Raw genomic sequence first — 20,016 nt, 5'->3', positions numbered from 1 at the left:
ACAGCGTCCATACTTTCAACTACTCGACTCTACAGCCAAGTCCACCCTGCAGCCCCTCCTCTGTCCTGGGTGACTGCAACCTCAGAAAGTGAGGAGAATGAGGACTACTGTTCTGGCAAACTCCTAATTTGGAGGTTCATGACTTTAAAGCTAACTCCCGTTATACCAAAGCCAAAGCAAACATCCAACCAAGTACCTTGGGCCACTGGGACAGCCTGTGACAGGAGTACAGGGCACTGATTCCGATCCTTCCCAGCAGGGTTCTGTCTACTTCGCTATTGTGTGGGTCTTTGCTAACTGCAACACAAGGTCGGGGCACGAAGAAGAAATGGAAACAGTCACTTACAATGAGGAAAAGGCAAACTGAACGGGAGCTGCTGACACTGTCCCAAAGATCAGGTGTCAGCAAACTGTGGCCACTGGCCAAATCTAGTGGGTGGCTTTTTCCTATGGCCTACGACAAACAGTTTAGTTTTAATCTATTTTTAACAGAGAGGAAAGGGAAAGTATGCGCTAGAGCTCATGTGTCACCGGTGTGTGCGATGCCTTACATGTCTGCTGTCCGGCCTTCGACAGAGGAGGTGTGCCGGCCCTGGGTCTGGTAAAGACTGCTAGTGAAGAGCCACGCTAACAAGCCCCAGACAAACCAGCCCACCCGTAAGACCCAGGAGTTCTGTAAACGAGACAGCTGGGGAAGGTAGAAGTGCACTCCCCCGTGTAATCTGATACAACAGTTTCATACTCTGAATGAACAGAATGGGAAACCCTTGAGACAAGAACAGCCATCCTTGGCTTTTCCTCACTGTGACCCAAGGAGCAGAGGGAAGCGCTCCTAAAGAGAAGCGTGGCTAAAAGCCGCGGCGTTTATCCCCCCATGGAAAATCTGAGGGCTCTGTACTCCTGTTAAGAGCGCGGCACTGCACTCACACACGATACTCAAGACTACGACAGCGACATTTTACCTGTTTCAGCAAATTCACAGAAAGGGACGCACGGTCTTTCTTCTTGAGAGTCTTTTGTTAGTGCTTCAGCAATACAAGCACAAAGTCTCTGGAAATCTACAAAATTTTCACAGCCCATTTTTATGTTAATGTATAAATTTCCCAATTTGGTCCAGTCACCTTTTTCTTTACAATGCTATCAAAATTATTAAAACAAAACAAAATGTAAAAAAAAAAAAAGGAAAAAGGAGACAAGAAAGAAGGAAAACCAAGTCACTTATGCAAGCCTTCACGGCACCGGGCACGCGGGCGCTGGACGTACAGGGTCAGTAAGACGTGCTGCCGAGGCCCTGCAGACTTGCAGCGCCCTCCACAGCACAGCCCTGCAGAGCAAGGAGGACTTCACTTTCTGACTGAAGCCAGGCTCTGGCTGGGCTCCCACGAGTCCCGGAGAGCCCTGCGTGTAGTCTGGTTACCTGGTCCCTAAGGTACCTCCTGATGGCACCCCAACCTGAACTGACGGAGGGGAGCACCTGGAGAGCAAGGGGCAGCCCGCAGCTCACGGGTGCAGAGACCACATCCACCCCAGCCCGGCCCTGGGTGACCTGGGCCCACACCTTAGTTTCGAACTTCACATTTCTACAAAAGGGGTTGCAAAGCAAAGCTCTGCAAACCATCTTCCTGCTGTTTCCTACTATGAACTAAGACGTGGTTTACTCACTAACAGAGAGTCATACCAAGGATATAAAAATAGGAATGAAGCTAGACTGAGATTAATAGATGAACAGAAAAACGACATGAGGGACCAGCAGAGGGCATACTGGTTCTGTCACTGGATTCCCATGTAGTCGATCCTGGTTTGAGCCCCAGACCCAGCAGCTTAAAGCTCATGCTTCGCGCATGTGCCCAATATCCCAAGAGGAGAATAGAGGAGCAGGGACTGTGGTGGATCACTCCCAGGGGCTGATTTATCCCTTTCTGTCTCTCTTTGTCTCCCTGGCAAGAGCATTCACCCTATAGCCAAAATCTCTCAAAAAAAAAAAAAAAAGGAAAAACAATGTGAAATTTAGGACAAGCGCTCCGCCCTCTCGTGTGCTCTTAGCTCCTGAAGAGCACAGTGTAACCCTGGCTTCTGTGTCACACTGCCCGTGACCACGAAGCCAGCTGCTCTAAAGACGAAGCTCTGGGTGACAGAGATGATTTTACTTAACAAAATGTGTTTTCAAACCGAATAATTATTTAAAGATTATTTTCAGAATAGTCCACAACTCTGAAATTGTTTCCTTTTCAAAACATAAACTTGTTAAAAAAAATCAAACTTTTTTCCCTGGAGCATTTTCTCTGTGTAATGGCTACCTTTCTAGGGCAGTTCCCACGATGGGGTTATCATATTTTTTGGTTTCTGAGTTCCAAAGACACCAGCAATGTACTTTTTTTTTTTTAAGTCATACCTCTATCTCAGTCAAGGCCGCATCTAAGTCCCACTTCCAGTTCTTGGTGAATTGCCTCATCTGTAACCTTTAACAGGAACAGGAGAGTTAGGCGTACAGCCGTGCCCTACAAGTCACTACCGCTCCTGGCTCACTTGGGTATGGCGTACACCTAGGAGACTTGAGAACAGAATGCATGTAACATGCTAAAAGCTCTCCGGAGCTGGAGCAAGGGCCCTGCACAGGTGCAGAGCCTCCTCCCCAGGCCCAGGCCACGGAGAAGGAAAAGCGAACCCCACAGAGGCGCCCTGTCGTGCTGCCCGATGTGAAGCCAGACAGCACCACTTCCCAATGCTGCGACTGAGAAAGGCGCAGGCTCTGGCTCCGCCACCTCACTGCTCGCGAGGTCTGCGCGAGACACAGAGCAGAGGGCTGGGGACCCCAGCAGGTCCGTGTGGGCTAGAGCAGGCCCTGCCCAGCCGCCGGGGCGACAGTCAGTGCTGCTACTCCGCAGGTTGGGGCCACTCGGGAGGCTGGTGTGTGCCTCCTGGCTGACCCTGAGAGCCTGGCATCATGGTTATTCAAAGGCTGAGGCAGGAGGGTCGTGACATGAGGAGATCTGTCTAAGACAAAACAACAAAACAAAACAAAGCAGAACCCAAGGGTGCCTGAGCTCCCAGCCACTTGGGAGCTGAGACAGGAGGCTCACGCCACACCCTCACAGCTTAAGTGCTGGGCCCAGCAGCTTGAGAAACACACCAGGTGTGTGTGCTTGGGCCCCAAATGCCAAAAGGAAGGGGAGATGGGGAAGAGACTGTGGCGTGCTCATTGCCCACTGGGGTGCTTTCTCCATCCCCCACCCCCCACCCCACCCCCGTTCTCAGGCAAAAGCACAAACCCTCTAGCCAAAAAAAAAAAAAAGGCAATCTTTGAAGTATGTATCTTTGGGGAAAGAAGAAAGACAAAAATGAAAGAAGTACCCTTTGCAACTGGAAAAGGGGAGGAAAGGAAAAGGGGAACGAAGGAGCCGTTGCGCCAGGAGTACCTACGGTGGCACCCCACGAGGGGTCGGCTCAGTAACTGTGCCCAAGGTTAAATCCTCCCCGGGCTTTGCGAGGAAAGGCGGCTTCCTCACCCCCCTGCTGAGTGAGGGTGACACAACAGCAGACAGGACAGAGACTGCCACTCGAGCAGGAGCACGGTGGAGACCCGGGGCAGGCGGCTTTACTCTGCAGAGACCACGGTGAGGCCGTCGTGCTGTGCCCTGGCGGCTTTACTCTGCAGAGACCACGGTGAGGGGGTCGTGCTGTGCCCAGCACCTCCTGCTGCAGCAGAGAGCACCTGGGTCTGGGTAGCTCAGGAGCTGAGGCTCGTGCGGCTCAGGTTGGAGACCCCAGGCCCACAGAGGTTGCCACAGCGTGACAGGACGGAGCGCTATCTGCGTGTCTGTATGTCTCCGTCCCTCTGCTCACAAACATACCGGGACTCAGCCGTGCGGCCGGCCCTGCTGACCTTGACCCGAGCCTCCTCCCCAACGCCATAACTAGGTCAAGTTTCCATCTAATTCGGTCACGGGGCCTGATGCCAGAATCTCGGAAAACGCAGACCACAGCATCCTGCACCGGTCCCTACATCCATGTACTGATATTTCTGCCCTACCAAATCATCCCGAATAGCACTCTAAATTGATCCGCATAGAGAGATTCCTTGTTCTCGTTTACCCTTGTGAAGTGTTCCAACATGGGCTACACAAAGGTGCCCGCTCACACCCAGGTAACCAGGCTGCTCCCAACACTCCACAGCTGTGCAGGCGACTTTGTGCCGACAGAGACGTACTTTCGGGGTACATTCTGGACTCGAGATGGCTAGTCCAAGGGGAGTGCCCTGGGACAGCCGCTGAAAACTGGGAGGGGAGATGCTCACACACCACGCCACTCCCAGCCAGAGTGAGAGGCGTCAGAAACGCCCAAGACCATCCAAACCGGGTGCCCATGGCGGCAAAGGAAAGGGAGGCAGGCGGACCAGTCACGCAGCAGCACTCGGCTCACAGAAGGCCGTGCCAGTCCCCACTGAAGGCTGATGTGCTCCGAGCTCACAGGCACACAGGTCGGCTGTGACTCCTCCCAGCGCTTCATGGCCACCAGCCTCCCCAGCGCGGCATCGGTGAGCTAGACAGCTTATCAGCGCTCGGCCCTCTGCGCCCCAACACACACGGGGCAGCCTCGGCAAGGAGGGCTTCTCACCTGGACTTCACTTCCAGCACTGCACTTACTTCTTCTTTGGAAGCCTGTACTTGGTGCAGGAGCTTAATGATGTAATTACAGTGTTCTGGGTCAAGCAGCATCCCAGCCTCGACAAGCTATAGAAGAGAGACAGAGCAGTCCTCATAAAAACTTTAAAGAGTTGAGAGCCAACACACGAAAACAAGGAGACGGTCAGGGAAGGGGAGGCCAGCCGTAGGGAGGGGCCGCGCAGTGCTGCCCGCTGTGAAGCCCGATGTGCACACCCCAGTGCCTGTGGACACGACCAAGTCCCGGTGAGATGAGACTGGGGTGGCCTATGGCATGGTCCACCCCAACGCCAACCGGGGCTCTGGGTGACAAGGAGAATGAGGGTTAGGGGTGACTCAGCTGAGGGATGTATGAAACGCAGGGAGCGACATGTCTGCTGAGAATCTTCTACGGTTTTGGGGAATATCCCCTCTGTAGAAATCACTTAAATTTTATCAACGGTTTTAAATGTTTGGAAGAGTGGATGCCTTACAGCCCCAGTGGGGGTTTGGAAGGAGTGAGTGCCAGGAAAGAAGTTTGGGGAGGTAACAGAAACAGTAGGGGAGCAGGGAGGAGCTGCTGCCGAGGGAGTCCTGGGTGAGAAGTCTCAACAGGGTGCCAACGTTTGGCTGTTAGAACCTACGGTTGATGCCTATTTTGAGAATTTCTTTAGTGAACAAAAATAGTGAAAAGTTGCTGAGAGACTGTCCCTATCTTTGGACTCTCGGGAAAAGTCTCGAATCCAGTAGCACTAGACCCCTTTAGGATGGGTCCTAGAAACTCCACCCTAACCGTGCGGTCAAACGACTGGGAATGAAAGTAGCTTTGGTAAGTAAGACCGTAAAACTGACTGGGTTAAAGCCTGCTCTGAACATCAGGCTCGAGTCTTTGGACTCTCTATCAGCTCTGGCCTCAAAGCATGCTCAATTTTACCTCCAACAAGGAGAACAGCTCTCCTCACCCTCCAGCTACCTTCACAGGTGTTTTCTAAACTTTATGAAGTAAGAGAGCAAGCACCGAGGTCACTGCCATCTGGAAGTACCATGCCGGGTTATCCGTGGTCACTGGCCATGTGGTGACTTCTGAGTAAAAGGAGTGCCCACTGCAAATGAACCTGCAAAATGACGAGCTAGCTGGTCACTGACTCACTTCTGAACGTCTGCCCGTGAACACTGCTCAGTAGGCTAAACATAACTGCTCTGGACAAGCCAGGAGACGCCCAATGCAGTAATCAGCAGTGAACTGTCCCTGTCTCAGTGACGGTGTTAATTAGACGGGACATGGTACAATGCTAGAGGAAGGAGCAGGAACCCCCTCCACGATGCGATCTGGTCTGCCATCACTGAAGTAGTCCCAGCAGGGAAACTGGCACTAGACAGCTTCTAGAAAGGAGGCTCCGTATGAACCACGCAGACCTGAGGTCACTCTCTTGGTTAGAGATTCTCCATTTGGACAATCACTTGTACAGTAACCAAGGTACGTTTTGCAGAAAGTCAAGTTATGCAGTAACAGGCCATTTATGTGACTCGTAGCTGAGGTTTTTTACAACTACTAAAGGTGATCAGTAACTTCTGATTCAAAAAATTTCCAGGGCCAGCCAGCAGCCTGGTGGTTAAAGCAGCTGAATCCCACATGGCCGTGGGTGATTCCAGTCTTGGACCTGGTGACTTGAAAAACACACTGGGCACGTGTGTGTGTGTGTGTGTGTGTGTGTGTGCGCGCGTGTGTATTTAAACTCCTAAAGGAGAGAGAAAGAAGAGAAGGGGCTGGGGAGGACCGTGCCTGGGGTGTGGGCAAGGGGTGCTTCTCTCTCTGCGTCTTTGCCTCTCTTGGTGAAGAAATGTGCTCTTTAGGAAGAAAACCCAGGTAAGTCATTCTGCCACATTCTGTAACGTCAAACTCGAGTCCTTCACACAAGTGTCTGCTCATCTGCTATGGCAGATCCAATGTTGCTTCTGAAGGAAAAGGCGGGGCTTCCCTATCGTCAGGCCTGTTCTGACATGGCTGACTGGACAGCAGCAAACACTAGCATGCACTCAACCAAAATGAACATTTTAACTTATTTTATAAGAGCCACAGCAATTTCTGTTGCTTTTTGTTTAGTGCCCAATTTAAAACTATCCTTAGTTGCCATCTTTCCGTTTCCTTTGTCCTGCTCACACTTTCCTGTATATATGCCGATTTATTTTTGTTGTGAAAGACCTCGAATCTTCTGGAGAAAGAACAGAACTGTCACCCTTGAGGAGTACAGGTAAAGACGGTTCACGGTCAGAAAGAAGGCCCCAGAGGGCACGCAACTACCGACAGCAGGGAAGGCCGGTCGGCCTGGGAGTCTGGCTATAAACTCGACTTCAAGAGAAAAGAGACTTGTCTGAAAATAGCTTTGGCTTCCAATGTATGAATCAGAGGCAGTTCAAAGGCACAAGTGGAAACAATCACTCTTGGTTACTCACTGTCAGAAGAGACGAGAACGTAAAAGCGTACCTTACAGAAGACATCGATTAGAGCAGGTACCGCATTCCTTAATTTCATAGTTGCCACGTGCTCGAATACTTTCAGCAATATTTTCAGAGCAGGCTGAAGAGACAAAAAAATGACACTCACTTTCATGTCTTCTTTTAGGGCATGTTAAGTTTCTCAAATTCATTTATGCTGGAAAATAAGTATTCTCTAGGAAGTATTGAACACACAGAGAGGTTTAACGGCTAAATTCAAACCTACCCCAGAGAAGGGAACGTAAAATTCCCAGTGCGAGGGCCCGGCAGACTCACCAGCATGTTAACCGTGAGGCCGAGGCTCACCACCTGAAGCACTTCTTTCAACAAGCAGTGTCTGAGCAAGGCACTCAGAAGGTCATTGAGCACTTGGGCATCGAAGTGCACGCCCGGAGGGAACTTCCTGTAGTACTCCAGGAACATGCTCACTGAGAACAAGCAAGTACAGGACAGTCACTTGCTATTTTTAAGATAGCCATCTTTCCAAAATTAACTTTTCTATATCTAAAGTCACGTGAATTCATTTCTTAAAAGGCACAGTTCCAGTACTAGAAATATTTGATAAAGATAAAAGCGAAAGTCAAAATGGTAGTAATACTCGAGCAGCACCGCACGGGCTATTCCACGCTACACTGGGAGCTGACTCACACGCTACCCACAAAGAGCAGGCCTGAACTCCTGGCAAGTCGGGCTCCCAGGGGCCTGGAGGCCGGGGCCCGCTATGCAGGAGAGCAGTATTGCCGGTGATGACTGCACACACCCCTTCTCGCTTCGCCCCATCATGTCACCCCTTGGGCGTGTTTCTGGCTCCAGTTCATGATTAGGGACACTGATACACATTACAATAATGATGCATTTCTTTCGAAAAAGTAGTCCTTCCAATTCCTTAATCTATTTTTTCTTTCTTTTTTTTTACGAGAGAGACCCTCAATAGGGTCTCATGCCATCTCCTCTACACCGCTCCCAGAGCCCCAGCTCCGCCCTGGCCCGCCTTCTCCACCAGCCAGGATGATGGGTGCACGTTCAGGCTGACCGCAGGACTGAACCCGTGAGCCTCCACCTATGACCCAGCGTCCCTCGGGCAGCACGTCACCGCTGTGTCACTGAGCCAGCCCCTTCTACTTTCCATACAAAGCTTAAGCCATTTCCAGCCGTCCCCCTGATTTCACTGAACCCCTTGGTTGCATTTCCCCCATTCCAGAATTTATATGATTCAGACTCCTGTGTGTGTGAGTGGTGGTCTGGAGAGGGTCAGTGTACTGCATCCTTCCTGCCTCGGCCTCTGAGCAGCCGGCTGCAGACGCACGCCACGGAGCCGGGCTGCAGGGTGGGCTGAGAATCATACCCAGGCCTCCCGTGGACCCAGATCGTGCCGTGAAGCTGCACCCAAACCCACAGGAGGAAATGACGTTTGTGCTTTTGTAAACAGCTGACAGAGCTCGCTCTTCTTACAAACTGGAATCCTTCTGTATACTATTCATGGCAAATCTAGAGTATTTGAAGGTAAGAGGCTTTTAAATTTTTTGAGAGAGAGAGATTTTTGCCATAGGGTGCGTGTGGTCCCTGGAGAGACAGAGAGGCGGAACGTGAGAAATCACCCCAGGGGGAATGGCCTCACAGTCCCTTCTCCTTCAGTCTCCTCTCGGGATTGTTGGGCATGCATGCACACGTGCCCACTGTGAATTTTAAGCTGCCAGGTCTGGGACTTGAACCGCGTTCGACTACGTGGGAATCCAGTGACATAACCATTACGCCATCTGCTGGTCCCAAAGGTAAGAGCTTTCTATAGTTTAAATTTACATGATCCAGATTAATCTTCTAACTTTCTTTGATTACTTTAAATTGCAAAAATGATCACCTTTCCGAAATTCTGATTTTAAAAACCTAAGTTTTCAACTGAACTGCTAATGCACCGTAGCATTCAGTATGTGCTAAACAGTTGTTTTTAGAATTCAGTCATGAAATATCCAGAAAAGGAGTGCGCTGTGCAATTCAAGTACAGAACGGACACAAGCGGCCCTGCGGCTTCACTCTGGGATGGAGCACCCGAGAGGGCAGAGGCTCGAGCACTCGGGTGTCAAAGCTCACTCGCTACTTGGCCGTCAAAAGGTGCAAACAGCCCTGCTGTCCATCATCAGGGGGCGGGACCCACAAGACACGGGATGCACACAACGGAAACGACACGTGCTACAACACAGGTGAATGTGCAGACACGCCCTAAGTGAGACACACAGACGGGGCTGGGCGGGAAGAGAGGAGGAGAGCAATAAAGAAAGGATGCATGAAGGAGTTTTTATTTTTGCAGTTTTTTGTAAATGTTAAATTATTTATAGATAGTGAAAACTTTTAGAAAAAGAATCTCGTGTGAAAAGGCAAATAGGAATGAGGTCAACATGGATGGATGGTCAGTCAGAGTCCAGAACCCAACCCGTCTAGCTACCTCCTCTGTGCCCCAAGCAGTCCTGGAGGCCTCCCTCCAGGCAGAGCCCACACAGCTATACCCTCCCCCCCTTTTTTGGAGAGGTTTTTGCTATAGGGTGCATGTGCTCGCCAGAAAGGCAGACAGAGAGACAGAAAGCGAGAGATCACCCCTCAGGCCCACATCGCAATCCCTTCTCCTCCATTCTCCTCTTGGGAACACATGCCCGGTGTGAGTTTAAACCACCAGGTCCGGGACTCAAACCGTGGTCGGCTACATGGGAGTCCAGTGACACAGCCATTACGCCAGTCCCCACCTGCCCTTTACACTGGAGTGTCCACGCCTCCTCCGAGTTGCTACCCAGCTGTCTCATCCCTTACAGTTCCCCTCTCAGACCCAGCGGTCTTTCTAAACACCTAAGCCCTTCATGCATGCCGTCAGGGCTCTCTGAGCTACCCATTCCGCCCCGCTGACTTCCGTGTGCCTTTACATCAAACAATTCGCACGGATCCCTGACACCTTCCTGCATTTACTGTTTGCTACAGGTCCTTACTTCCCTTTTGCTCGTTTGTTGTTTTGAACTAAAAGCAGGTGTATCTTCCTGTGGCCATCCTGGGTCCCACTGTGGGAGAGGCACACCTTCCCAGGTCATCCTCTTTTCTCCACACCTCATGTTACGGAAGGTCCCGTCAGACGGATGTAGCAGCTAATTAACAGCCTTTTCTCTATCTCACAGCTCGAAATAAAACGTCCAAGCCGTGAAAATATTAGCATGCAAGGGAATCACAGTGGCAGACAGACGCACTTCTTTTTTTAATAACTAAAATACTTTATGTATGTATTTATTTAGAGTCAGGTTCTCTATTACAACCTCCTGCTTCAGCCTCCCGAGCTGCTGGGATTAAAGGCATGCACCAACTCTAGGCTGGACAAGGAGTTGATCCTGAGCCTCTCGAGAGGTCCGGGATGCAGAGCACCAAGCAGTGTGTGCCACCCACCTTGGCCCCATGTGGACTTGCAACCCTTTCTTAGGTCAGAGACAGTGGGAGACACCCGGCCTCCTAGTGGCAAGCATTAAGCTGGCCTGCAAACTGCAGGCCACAGCGTGCCCTGTCTGGACACCCACGTTAACGGCTCTGAGCCGCTCAGCGGTCGCATACCTGCACGCTGCAGCAAACACAGCTCATTGACACTTATATATTTCTTGAACACATCCATGCACACCTGAAAAAGTTATGGAAAAAACTATCTTTTTATATTTCATAAGACTTATATAAATTTCAATTCTATCTTTTTGCTTATTTAAAATTTTTAAAATGAATTTTAAACACTGGAATAAGGAAATGGATGTTCGGTTAACTCACAGATCTGAGAAGCATGTTGAATTTAGTACAAAACCCTTATTCAGGTTATTCTGAAACAGCCACTTCCCGGGTTGAGGACAAACACGCCAGCTGGAGCCAGGCACAGTAATGCCGCAGCGCCCTGGGGAGGGATCTCTGAAATAAACCGTGCTGGGTCACCTGGAGATCCTGTGTGTGAGGGGGATGTATCCTGACCCTCTTCTCATATCCTAAACAAAAACCCATTCCTGCCAGATTAGTTATAAATGCAAAAGGTGAAAGATGGGAATAGCTTCAGGGTCTTGGCAAAGGTACTTTAACAGGATACACAAAGTTAACACCACAAAAGAAAATAATTGACAGACTAAACTATGTAAAAATTAAGAAATTCTGTTACTTTAAAAAGGTGATGGGGGCTGGTGGGTGGCATGGCTGTTGAAGCGCTGGACTCCCACATGGATGACCATGGTTTGAGTCCCAGACCCGGCAGCATGAAATCCATGCTGGGTCCATGTACATGCATGCCAGAATCCCCGGGGAAGAATGGAAGAGATGACACTGCAACATGGTCAACCCCAGGTGATTTCTCACTCTCCTCCTCTCTCTGTCTTTTTCTGGCGGGGCACAAATGCCCTAAGGCAAAAATCTTAAAAAAAAAAAAAAAAAAAGAGGGTGAAAGGCAATTTGTAAAGTAGTAAAATATATGTACAAGACACACATCCGACAGCTGGCATCAGATTATATAATGAATGCTTACAGCTCTGTAAGAAAGAGATGATCCCTACAGAGACGAAGTAAACGGTTATGAGTACCAGATTCAGTGTGGGAGGAGGGCGGCTGAAGGAGTAGAGTCTGAGGAAGCACATTAGGGAGAGAAACAGAGGCGAGGCGTGTATGAGACAAAGAAATGGACTATTGTCTATGGAAGGCAGCTTTCTAGAATGGTGACCTGGACTGGTAAACGTGGACCACCTGGTACACATGCTGGGATATTCACTTTGTAAGCTAAGTACTGTGACTGAAAGTATAAAATAGAAATAAAAATTTAAAAAAGAGAAGGAGACGATCCCATAGCGTACAGGAAAATATTTGGATGCTTCTGAAAAGCACATCTGAATGTCCAATAAACGTGTCAAAAGATGCTCACGTCACCCACCATCAGGGACAGCACCAACGCCCACCTGTCAGAACAGGTCAAATCAAAAGGCTCACGACATTAAGAGATGTGAGGGCGTGAAGCAGCCAGGCATTGCTGAGAGCAGACGCTGGCACCAGCACTTCGGAAACCCGCTTAGCAGCGCTGCCAAGGTTTAACACAGGTGGACCCTGGCCAAGCAATTCCTGAGAATGTATAATCTAGCTGCATGTGTTTATATGTTCATTCACCAAAAGACGTGCAAAAAAACGCCTCCAGCCCCTCTACTGCAATATCCAAATCTGGAAACCATCCAAGTACTCATTAACAGTGTTATTAGCCACAAATAAAGTTTCACACAGTCACATAGTGTAACATCAGCTAGCATGCAGCATTGAGAAAGACATAGCTACAGTTAAATTTAAAATATACAGACAGATCTCAAAAATACTGAGCAAAAAAGGCAGACACACACGAAGACACACCACGACTCCACTTTCACAAAGCACGCCTGACACAGTTGCCAACACGGCCTGTATCTTACCTTCTCATCGCCCTGCTCAGGCACATGCGCAAACTTGCACGGTGATCGCTCACAGCCACGGAATGTATTAAAATGAAATTTACAGTATCTATGGGGTATCATCAATCCTAGTGGCTTCTGGAACACCTAGAACATGAGAAAAATTCCCTTTCTGTGTTAACTGTGGAACACTTACTATAATCAAGTAAGGCAGTATCTGAAGCAGCAGAGCTATTAGACGCCCCAAGCACTGTCAGGATAAACTGCTTGCCAATTTGCTAAAAAAACATAAAACTCCAAACAATTTATCTTGTTAAAATAATGAAAAATTAATTTAGAGTGCTTTGTCTGTGAAGTTTCTCAATTTCTCTTAGTGTAAAATATTCCTCAAGGTTATTACTATTTTACATTATACTTTTCATTTTTAGAATTTTTTTTTTTTTTTTTTAAGTTTTTGCCATAGGGCATCTGTGCTCACCAGAGAAAGACAGTGAGAGGGGAAGTGAGAAATCACCCCCTAGGGGGGATGGCCACGCCACAGTCCCTTCTCCTCTATTCTCCTCGGGGTCTTTGGGATGCGTGTACATGCACCTAGCATGATTTTCAAGCCTCTAGGTCTGGGACTCAAACTGTGGTTGCTTATGTGGGAGTCTAGCACCTTAACTACCATGCCACCTGTTGGCCCTAAAGACTTTTCACCAATCAATCAATCATTTATTGTGATTTTTCAAGCTACTAGGTCCAGGATTTGAGCTGCAGTGGGCCATGTGGGAATCCAACACCTTAACCACCATGCCACTGGCTAGCCAAGGAGACTTTTTAAAAAATATATATATTTATGTATCTATCTACCTATTATTTGTTGTAATTTTCAAGCCACCAGGTCCAGGAGCCTGGTGAACCACAGTGGACCATGCTGGAAGCCAGCACCTTAATCACCATGCCACTCGCTGGCCCTGAAGACTTTCTAAAGGAACTGAGAGTCAGGGCAGAGAGCGCACACAGGCTCCCCGCCCCCACGCCAGCTCTCACCTCCTTGCACTCCCCCTGCCCTCCTCTGCATCCCTCCTGTCACAATGCTAAGCTATCACTATACGCATCACATCTCAGATGCCTTTACCAAAACCAAAGGTTTTAGTTTTTCTATTTAAAAATAAGGAAAATGAGAATGAAAACTTTTTACAACAATGCTTTCCCACAAGCTGCTTTATGCCACTAGCTCTGTCACCACAGGAACTCCTCTGCAGTTTCTGTCTGGGATGTCCCTCTCCTGTCATCGGAGCCACTGCGCACTTTCTGCCTCTTACCCTCCAGCCCTCAATTCAAAACCCACAGCCTGCCTGGAACTGCTTGAAGATAACAAGGAAATACACCCGTAGGGTCCAAAGTAGTGTTTCACAAGATCTTTAAGAAGTGGAGGACTTACCCCTACATGTTTTTCTCTCTTAAATACTTCTTCACAAGTTTCAGGATTCTGTAGCTTTATGATGGAATGTTTTCCTGGAAATCTGAAATCTAGAAATGATTTAGAACAACATTAAGCACCAATGTGTTACAATGTATTTCCTTCTAACAATGAAACGCAAGATCCCTTCTGTCTGCTTCCAAGTTTCACTCCAGGAAGTTCCACTCCATGTTGAGCTCAGACTACACTGCCCTTGGGGTTACCATAAAATGTAGGCGATTTAGACGCCTGCAAGTACTTCTGGACCTGAAATGAAAAGTTAAGCTCACCATAACTGCAGAGTACTATCCTGAAAGTCTTACAAGGGAGCAGTGAGAACTGCACTCAAACACTACTCTCTAAGTTGAGCAGTACGCACAGCAAGTCTTTCTGAGGGAAGAAAACTACTGACAATCCAGGCACTACTGAATGATTTGTGCCCCTCCCCACTTACATTTGGAGCCCTAACCCCCAAGGTGACTGTGTTTGCAGAAATAATTACAGACATCTGCGGTCAGGAGGGCAGGCCTGATCTGATAGGATCAGTGTCCTTATGAAGAGGGACAGGAGGCCCAGCTGTGGAGGCTGCCCTCATGGAGGCCTGGAGAGACATCAGAATACGCCTCTCCCTCTCTGGCTTGCCCTCATTTAAAACCACAAAGATGACGAAGAGCTCACCTTCACTCTCCTGGCCCACACTGAGGAAAGCCTAGATAGGCCTGGACATGGTGGTGGACAGGGCGCCTTAGAGACCAGACCCTGCCCGGCTGACACCCCGGCTCCGTGCACTCCACATCATGTAATACACACTGCTGGGGCACCTGTCAGGTCTGCCGCGTTTGTTAACAGTGGCTGGAGCTGATGTGCAACACCAGGAAATACACCCTCCATGCTGATATTTATAAACGAGAACTACATTTTTTTTAAATAATAATAATTTATTTAACTTATTCATTTATTTTAATTTGACCAAAAAGAGATACACACAGAGTGAGTGAGGAAACGTGAGAAAGCAAGGCACCAGGTCCAGGACTCAAACTGTGGTTGGTCACGTGGGAGTGTCCAGCGCCTTAACCACCATGCCACGGGCTGGTCCCCTAAAGCATTTTACAATGTACTTTACTGGGACCAGCAGTTGGCATAATGGCTATGTCGCTGGACTCCTCTGTTGCTGACCGCATCGAGTCTCGGACCCAGTGGCTTACGGGCACGTGTGTGTGCGTGCCCAAGATCCCGAGAGGAGACTGGAGGAGAAGGGACTGCGGTGTGGCCATCCCCCCTGGGGGTGATTTCTCACTTTCTCCCTCTGTCTTTCTGGTGAGTGCATGTGCCCTATAGCAAAAACCTCTCCAAAAGACAAGTTCTTTTTTACTAAAGAAAAAAATAACAAAGATAAACCTTTTTTAAAAATTGCTTAGTTTTTACTTTGGCAGCACCCAGATATAACCTGGAACAAACAGAAGGGCTTGCTGCCATCGTGCCCAAGACCGCGCTGGCACCGAGGGCACAGTCGGCCGCGTTGCACTGAGTGACCAGTCTCTAGGCCCGCTCTCAGTGCTGTCTATTCTGTGCAGAGCACGATGCATCACCAGAAAGGCGGCATGTATATGAATTCTAAACTACATGGAGAAGTCACTCAAAACTCGGCTACTCTAGGCAAAGCCTGGCGCGGCCTTGGAATTGCTTAGTTTTTACTTTGGCAGCACCCAGGCTGCCACACCACCCAGAGCAGCATCTCAGCGGAGGCACAGAGCAGGGCCTCATGCCCCCGTTCAGAGCCACTCCTGCCCGCCTCCCTCCTGCGGAACCCCACCTAGCTCCTAGCCTACCAGGGGCCCACAGGGCTCTGCCAAGGAAACCCACGGTACCGTGCACCCAGGACTGTGTCGCCGCGTCTTCCTGACAGCCGCTCTGACTGGGTGGGGGCACCAGCACACGCACAGCCTGGGCTCCCCCTGCTCGCTGGTACGTGCCAGCCGCTGTCTCCACGTGTCTGGCGTTGTTGCTGTATGAGCAGAAAAAAACCAGAATTCCAATTCATTTTAAAAGCATTTTTAAAGTCCGAGAACCAGAGAAGCTGACACATTCACAAAGGTCTGTCTGTGCCCCAGCCTCCGTACCACAGCCCTTCCACATCTTCAATGGCCGTCTCTGCCTTCTTGAATAGAAAACCAAACCTGCAACGTGGTCGGAGGAGGCAGAGGGGGTGGTGCGGTGAGAACCTGAATGAAACATTTCTGACCATGTCAGACAGAAGGGGCACGGAATGGGACCAGCAGTTGGCGTAATGGCTATGTCACTGGACTCCCACGTAGTCGACTGAGGTTCGAGTCCCGGACCTGGTGGCTTAAATTCACGCTGGGTCTGTGTGTGCATGCACAAGATCCCAAGAGGAGAACGGAGGAGAAGGGACTGCGGCGTGGCCATCCTGCTGGGGGGTGATTTCTCACTTTCTGTCTCCTGTCTCTCTAGTGAGTGCACACGCCCTATAGCAAAAACCTCTCCAAAAAAATTAAAAAAAGAAGGTGCCAGGAATTATGCTAGCAACTCTTACCCAGGAAAGCTCATCCTGTCATTCCACTGAGAGGGCAATGGAAGAAATGAATTATACATGATTTTTCAGGATGAGAAGATATAATAAACCTACCATGTCTTTGAGAGGTTTGTCTGGGGAGAAGGTATTTAAAATTGTATTGTTTTTTGTTCCAGGACTGCTGATCGAAATGGCTTTCACTGTATTTGAATACATAAGATCCTAAATAACCGGGTTCATAAACACTCAGTCTCGAAGTTACTTACCTAGAGGATAAATATTTTTTTCATGTTTTTAAAGGGAGTTTTGCTGTAGGGCACATGCCCTCACCTGAGAGACAGAAAGAAAAAAATCACCCCCCAGAGGGGATGGCCATGCCACAATCTCTTCTCCTCCACTCTCCTCTCAGGATTTTGGGCATGCATGCACATGGGCCCGGTGTGAGTTTTAAGCCACTAGGTCTGGGATGCAGACCGCAGTTGACTACAAGGAAGTCCAGTGACGTAGCCATTATACCATCTGCTGGTCCCAGAAAATAAATATCTTACGCAAGGAGGAAGGGGTGAAGTGCTTCAAATACAATAAACTTATTTTTTAGGAGAGCGACTTATACCAACCCCAGATAAGATCATTTTTTACCTTAACAACAATTCTAATAAGCTTTTTGCTGGGGTCTCCTGGGCCAGAGGAGAGTGAAAATAGCAACAGGAGGGGCTCACACTTATAATGACCAAGACTTAGCAGTACTGATTAACTTTTTTTTCGATATGAGTTTTGGCAAAGAAAGATAGGGGGAGAGAGAGAGAGAGAGAAAGCAAGCTGCCAGGTCCGGGACTTGAACTGTTGTTGGTCATGTGGGAGTTCCAGCACCTCCAGCATCATGCTGGCCAGGCACTGATGAACTTTTAAAATTCCACACGGAATAGTCCTTTCTCTGTCCAATGTGGGATATGACGACGCAGTCACCCCCTGGATAAAACAGCAGCAGTAACGAGAACAGACACGAGCACCGCGGCCCTCCTAACGCCAGGAGAAGGCTGCTTAGCTCTCCCGTCTCTGACTGCGTGGCCAAAGCGCAGGTGCTGTAGCGACCTGCTAATGCCACACTGGGTGACAGCCACACTGATGATATGCCTATGCAAGGTCCAATGACCTTACTTCACTTTCAATGAAGAACTGTCACCCTGTTACTCTTCCTTTCCCTTGAGGACGTCCAAAGGCTCCGGCCACACTGCCCCGACCGTTCTAAGTCTCACCTGCCCTCCCTCACACAGTGGCTCTCGGCTGGGCAGGGGCAGGGGCAGGAGCAGGCATCGGCCAGCAGACGCCCTGAACAAGACTCAGGGCCCCGACCCCAGAGCTTCCAACACAGGCTGCCCCTGACAACCCCCCGTGATGCTGCTGCTCCGGGGACCTCACTGTGGAAACCACACCTTGTCATGAAAGGACCTGAACACGCTCACCACCTGACCTGGGGTGAGGGCTGCGTGTTCAGGGCGGTCACCACACCCACGGGTACACCTGCATGCCACAGTGTCCGTCTGATACAGCCACATTCATGTCATGGAGGTCATAAGCACATCCCTCTTTCTCCCTACTTACGTTTCCTCGGAAGTATGTTAATTGCTGGAAACTCTTCGTGACAGGGACCCTTTAAATCCTGGCACACTAGACCCACTAATAAATGACACCCACTTATGGTATGGCTAATGCACAGTGACCCACACAGATGTGAGCGGAGCTACAGAAATGTTATGAGAAAGGAAAATTTGGTGCCCCGAAATCAAAGTCCACACACAGCATTTTCATGATACGTACTTTCCATGAACTTTTTAAGGACCCGCACATGCAGCACAGAACAAAACACACTCCAGGCACAATGAGCGACCACTATAAAGTTATGTCATTAACGGTTGTGTTACAGACCTTTTGCAAGCTTCATAAGTATGTCCTTTTCCTTCCTCAATAATCACTTTGTCTGAGAATCTACACTGTAAAGAGATCATGGGAAAGTAAGTACCACTGAATAGTTCTGTGTTAAATATTAAGTTCCGACACTTATCAGAGTGCCCAGACTACATTAGATAGTAAGCAACTATGTTCACAAAAGATGGACAGCCCTGAAAACAAGTCTATGTAATTTAAAATACTGGATACGTACTTAGACATTTCCAATGCTGCATGAGAAAAATTAATATGAGTCAATATACTTTTCAAGTTTTGATAGCACCTTTAGTTATGCAAGCCATTATTTCAAGTTTTCATAAACAATGTTAATTTTCTTTCTAATTAGGAAAAAAAAAACTTTCAGTGATTTTTATTTTTAAGTGGTATTTAAGAACATAAACTCTTATTTTTCACTAAAGATACGCGAATGCATTCTAAGCACAGCTGTATGTAAAATATTTCAAAAGTAGCTTATTGGGGACTGTGATTTCCTAGTTATAAGAAAGTTACACATGCTCAAATATTAAATTTTTTTGGAAAATATAAAAAAGAGGAACCAAGAAAATTAGCTCTGAAAATATGTACTGCTCCTGCCGCCAGTGATCACTACTTAATATCTTAGTGTATATCTTTCAAGTCTTTAAAAATACATAATCATTTTGTAGTAACGGTATCACACTGTGTATCCTATTAAAACTCTTACAAAAAAAATAACAAAAAACAATTAAGAAAGTAACACATTAACACATGGGAAGATACCATGATGCTGAATAACATAAAGAGTAAAGATGTTAATTCCCCCTAAATTAATCTGTACATTTAAAAAACTACCCCCCAATGTGAGTTTAAAGCACTCTTGGAAGAATACATGAGAAAGAACCAAAAAAATATTTTAAATTTATAATACGTTACCTTTTTTTTTTTTAATCTGCTAGAGGGCATGCGCATTCTAGACACAGAGAGAGGGAGAGTGAGAAGGCAGCCCTCACGTGGGATGGTCATGCTGCAGTCCCTTCTCCATTTCTCTTTTCAGGAGTTTGGGCATGCAGGCACATGTTCTTGGCATGTTTCCAAGTCACTGGGTCTGGGACTCGAACTGCTCAGTCAGCCATGTGGGGTCCAGCTGCTTTAACCATCATGCTACCAGCCGACCCTATGATGCATGTTTTTATCTTTTAAAGAAAACTTACCTCACTATTCTAATTTTTTGACATTATGCTATTAGTACAAGAACTGAGAAATCAATAAAACAAGAGAGACATAAAGGAACAGTTCTACCCATGAAAATTTGAAAATATTAAAGATGACATTTGAAATCCGCGAGGAAATAATCCAGTCAATGGTAGCAGAAGTACCTTATTAACTGGATAGAAAAGAAACATGGCTCTCACTTGCCATATACTAAAATATCTTTCAGGCTCATTAAAGAAAACACTTTAATGTTTTAAAAGTAGCAAAAGTAACAAAAGTAACTAAAGAAAATAAAGCACTAAAAAGCAAAATGTATAGCTGGGTATTTGCATAATTTAAAGGGTA

General features: G+C 48.0%; 1 protein-coding gene across 4 annotated transcripts in view; it reads right to left on the bottom strand.

Moving 5' to 3' along the window:
- The window catches only part of TOPAZ1 (testis and ovary specific TOPAZ 1), a 54,346-nt gene that overhangs the window by 18,185 nt on the left and 16,145 nt on the right, over positions 1-20,016 (bottom strand). For 3 of the 4 annotated variants that reach the window (XM_027768788.1, XM_027768787.1, XM_027768789.1), the window contains exons 4-14: positions 18,460-18,524; positions 15,869-16,005; positions 13,983-14,071; positions 12,578-12,703; positions 10,716-10,779; positions 7,413-7,564; positions 7,126-7,218; positions 4,615-4,730; positions 2,393-2,459; positions 963-1,137; positions 197-297 (exon numbers count right to left, since the gene is read on the bottom strand). In XM_027768788.1, the coding sequence (XP_027624589.1) occupies positions 197-297; positions 963-1,137; positions 2,393-2,459; positions 4,615-4,730; positions 7,126-7,218; positions 7,413-7,564; positions 10,716-10,779; positions 12,578-12,703; positions 13,983-14,071; positions 15,869-16,005; positions 18,460-18,524 (1,185 nt within the window). Of the gene's footprint in view, positions 1-196; positions 298-962; positions 1,138-2,392; positions 2,460-4,614; positions 4,731-7,125; positions 7,219-7,412; positions 7,565-10,715; positions 10,780-12,577; positions 12,704-13,982; positions 14,072-15,868; positions 16,006-18,459; positions 18,525-20,016 lie in introns of those variants that run through there. The other variant, XM_027768790.1, reaches the window with a different exon arrangement.

This window comes from Tupaia chinensis, unplaced genomic scaffold (genome assembly GCF_000334495.1).
Source record: "Tupaia chinensis unplaced genomic scaffold, TupChi_1.0 Scaffold147500_1, whole genome shotgun sequence".
Classification (NCBI taxonomy): Eukaryota; Metazoa; Chordata; class Mammalia; order Scandentia; family Tupaiidae; genus Tupaia; species Tupaia belangeri.
Note: the sequence above shows the minus strand (reverse complement) of the source record. Positions and strands in the feature narration are given on the sequence as shown.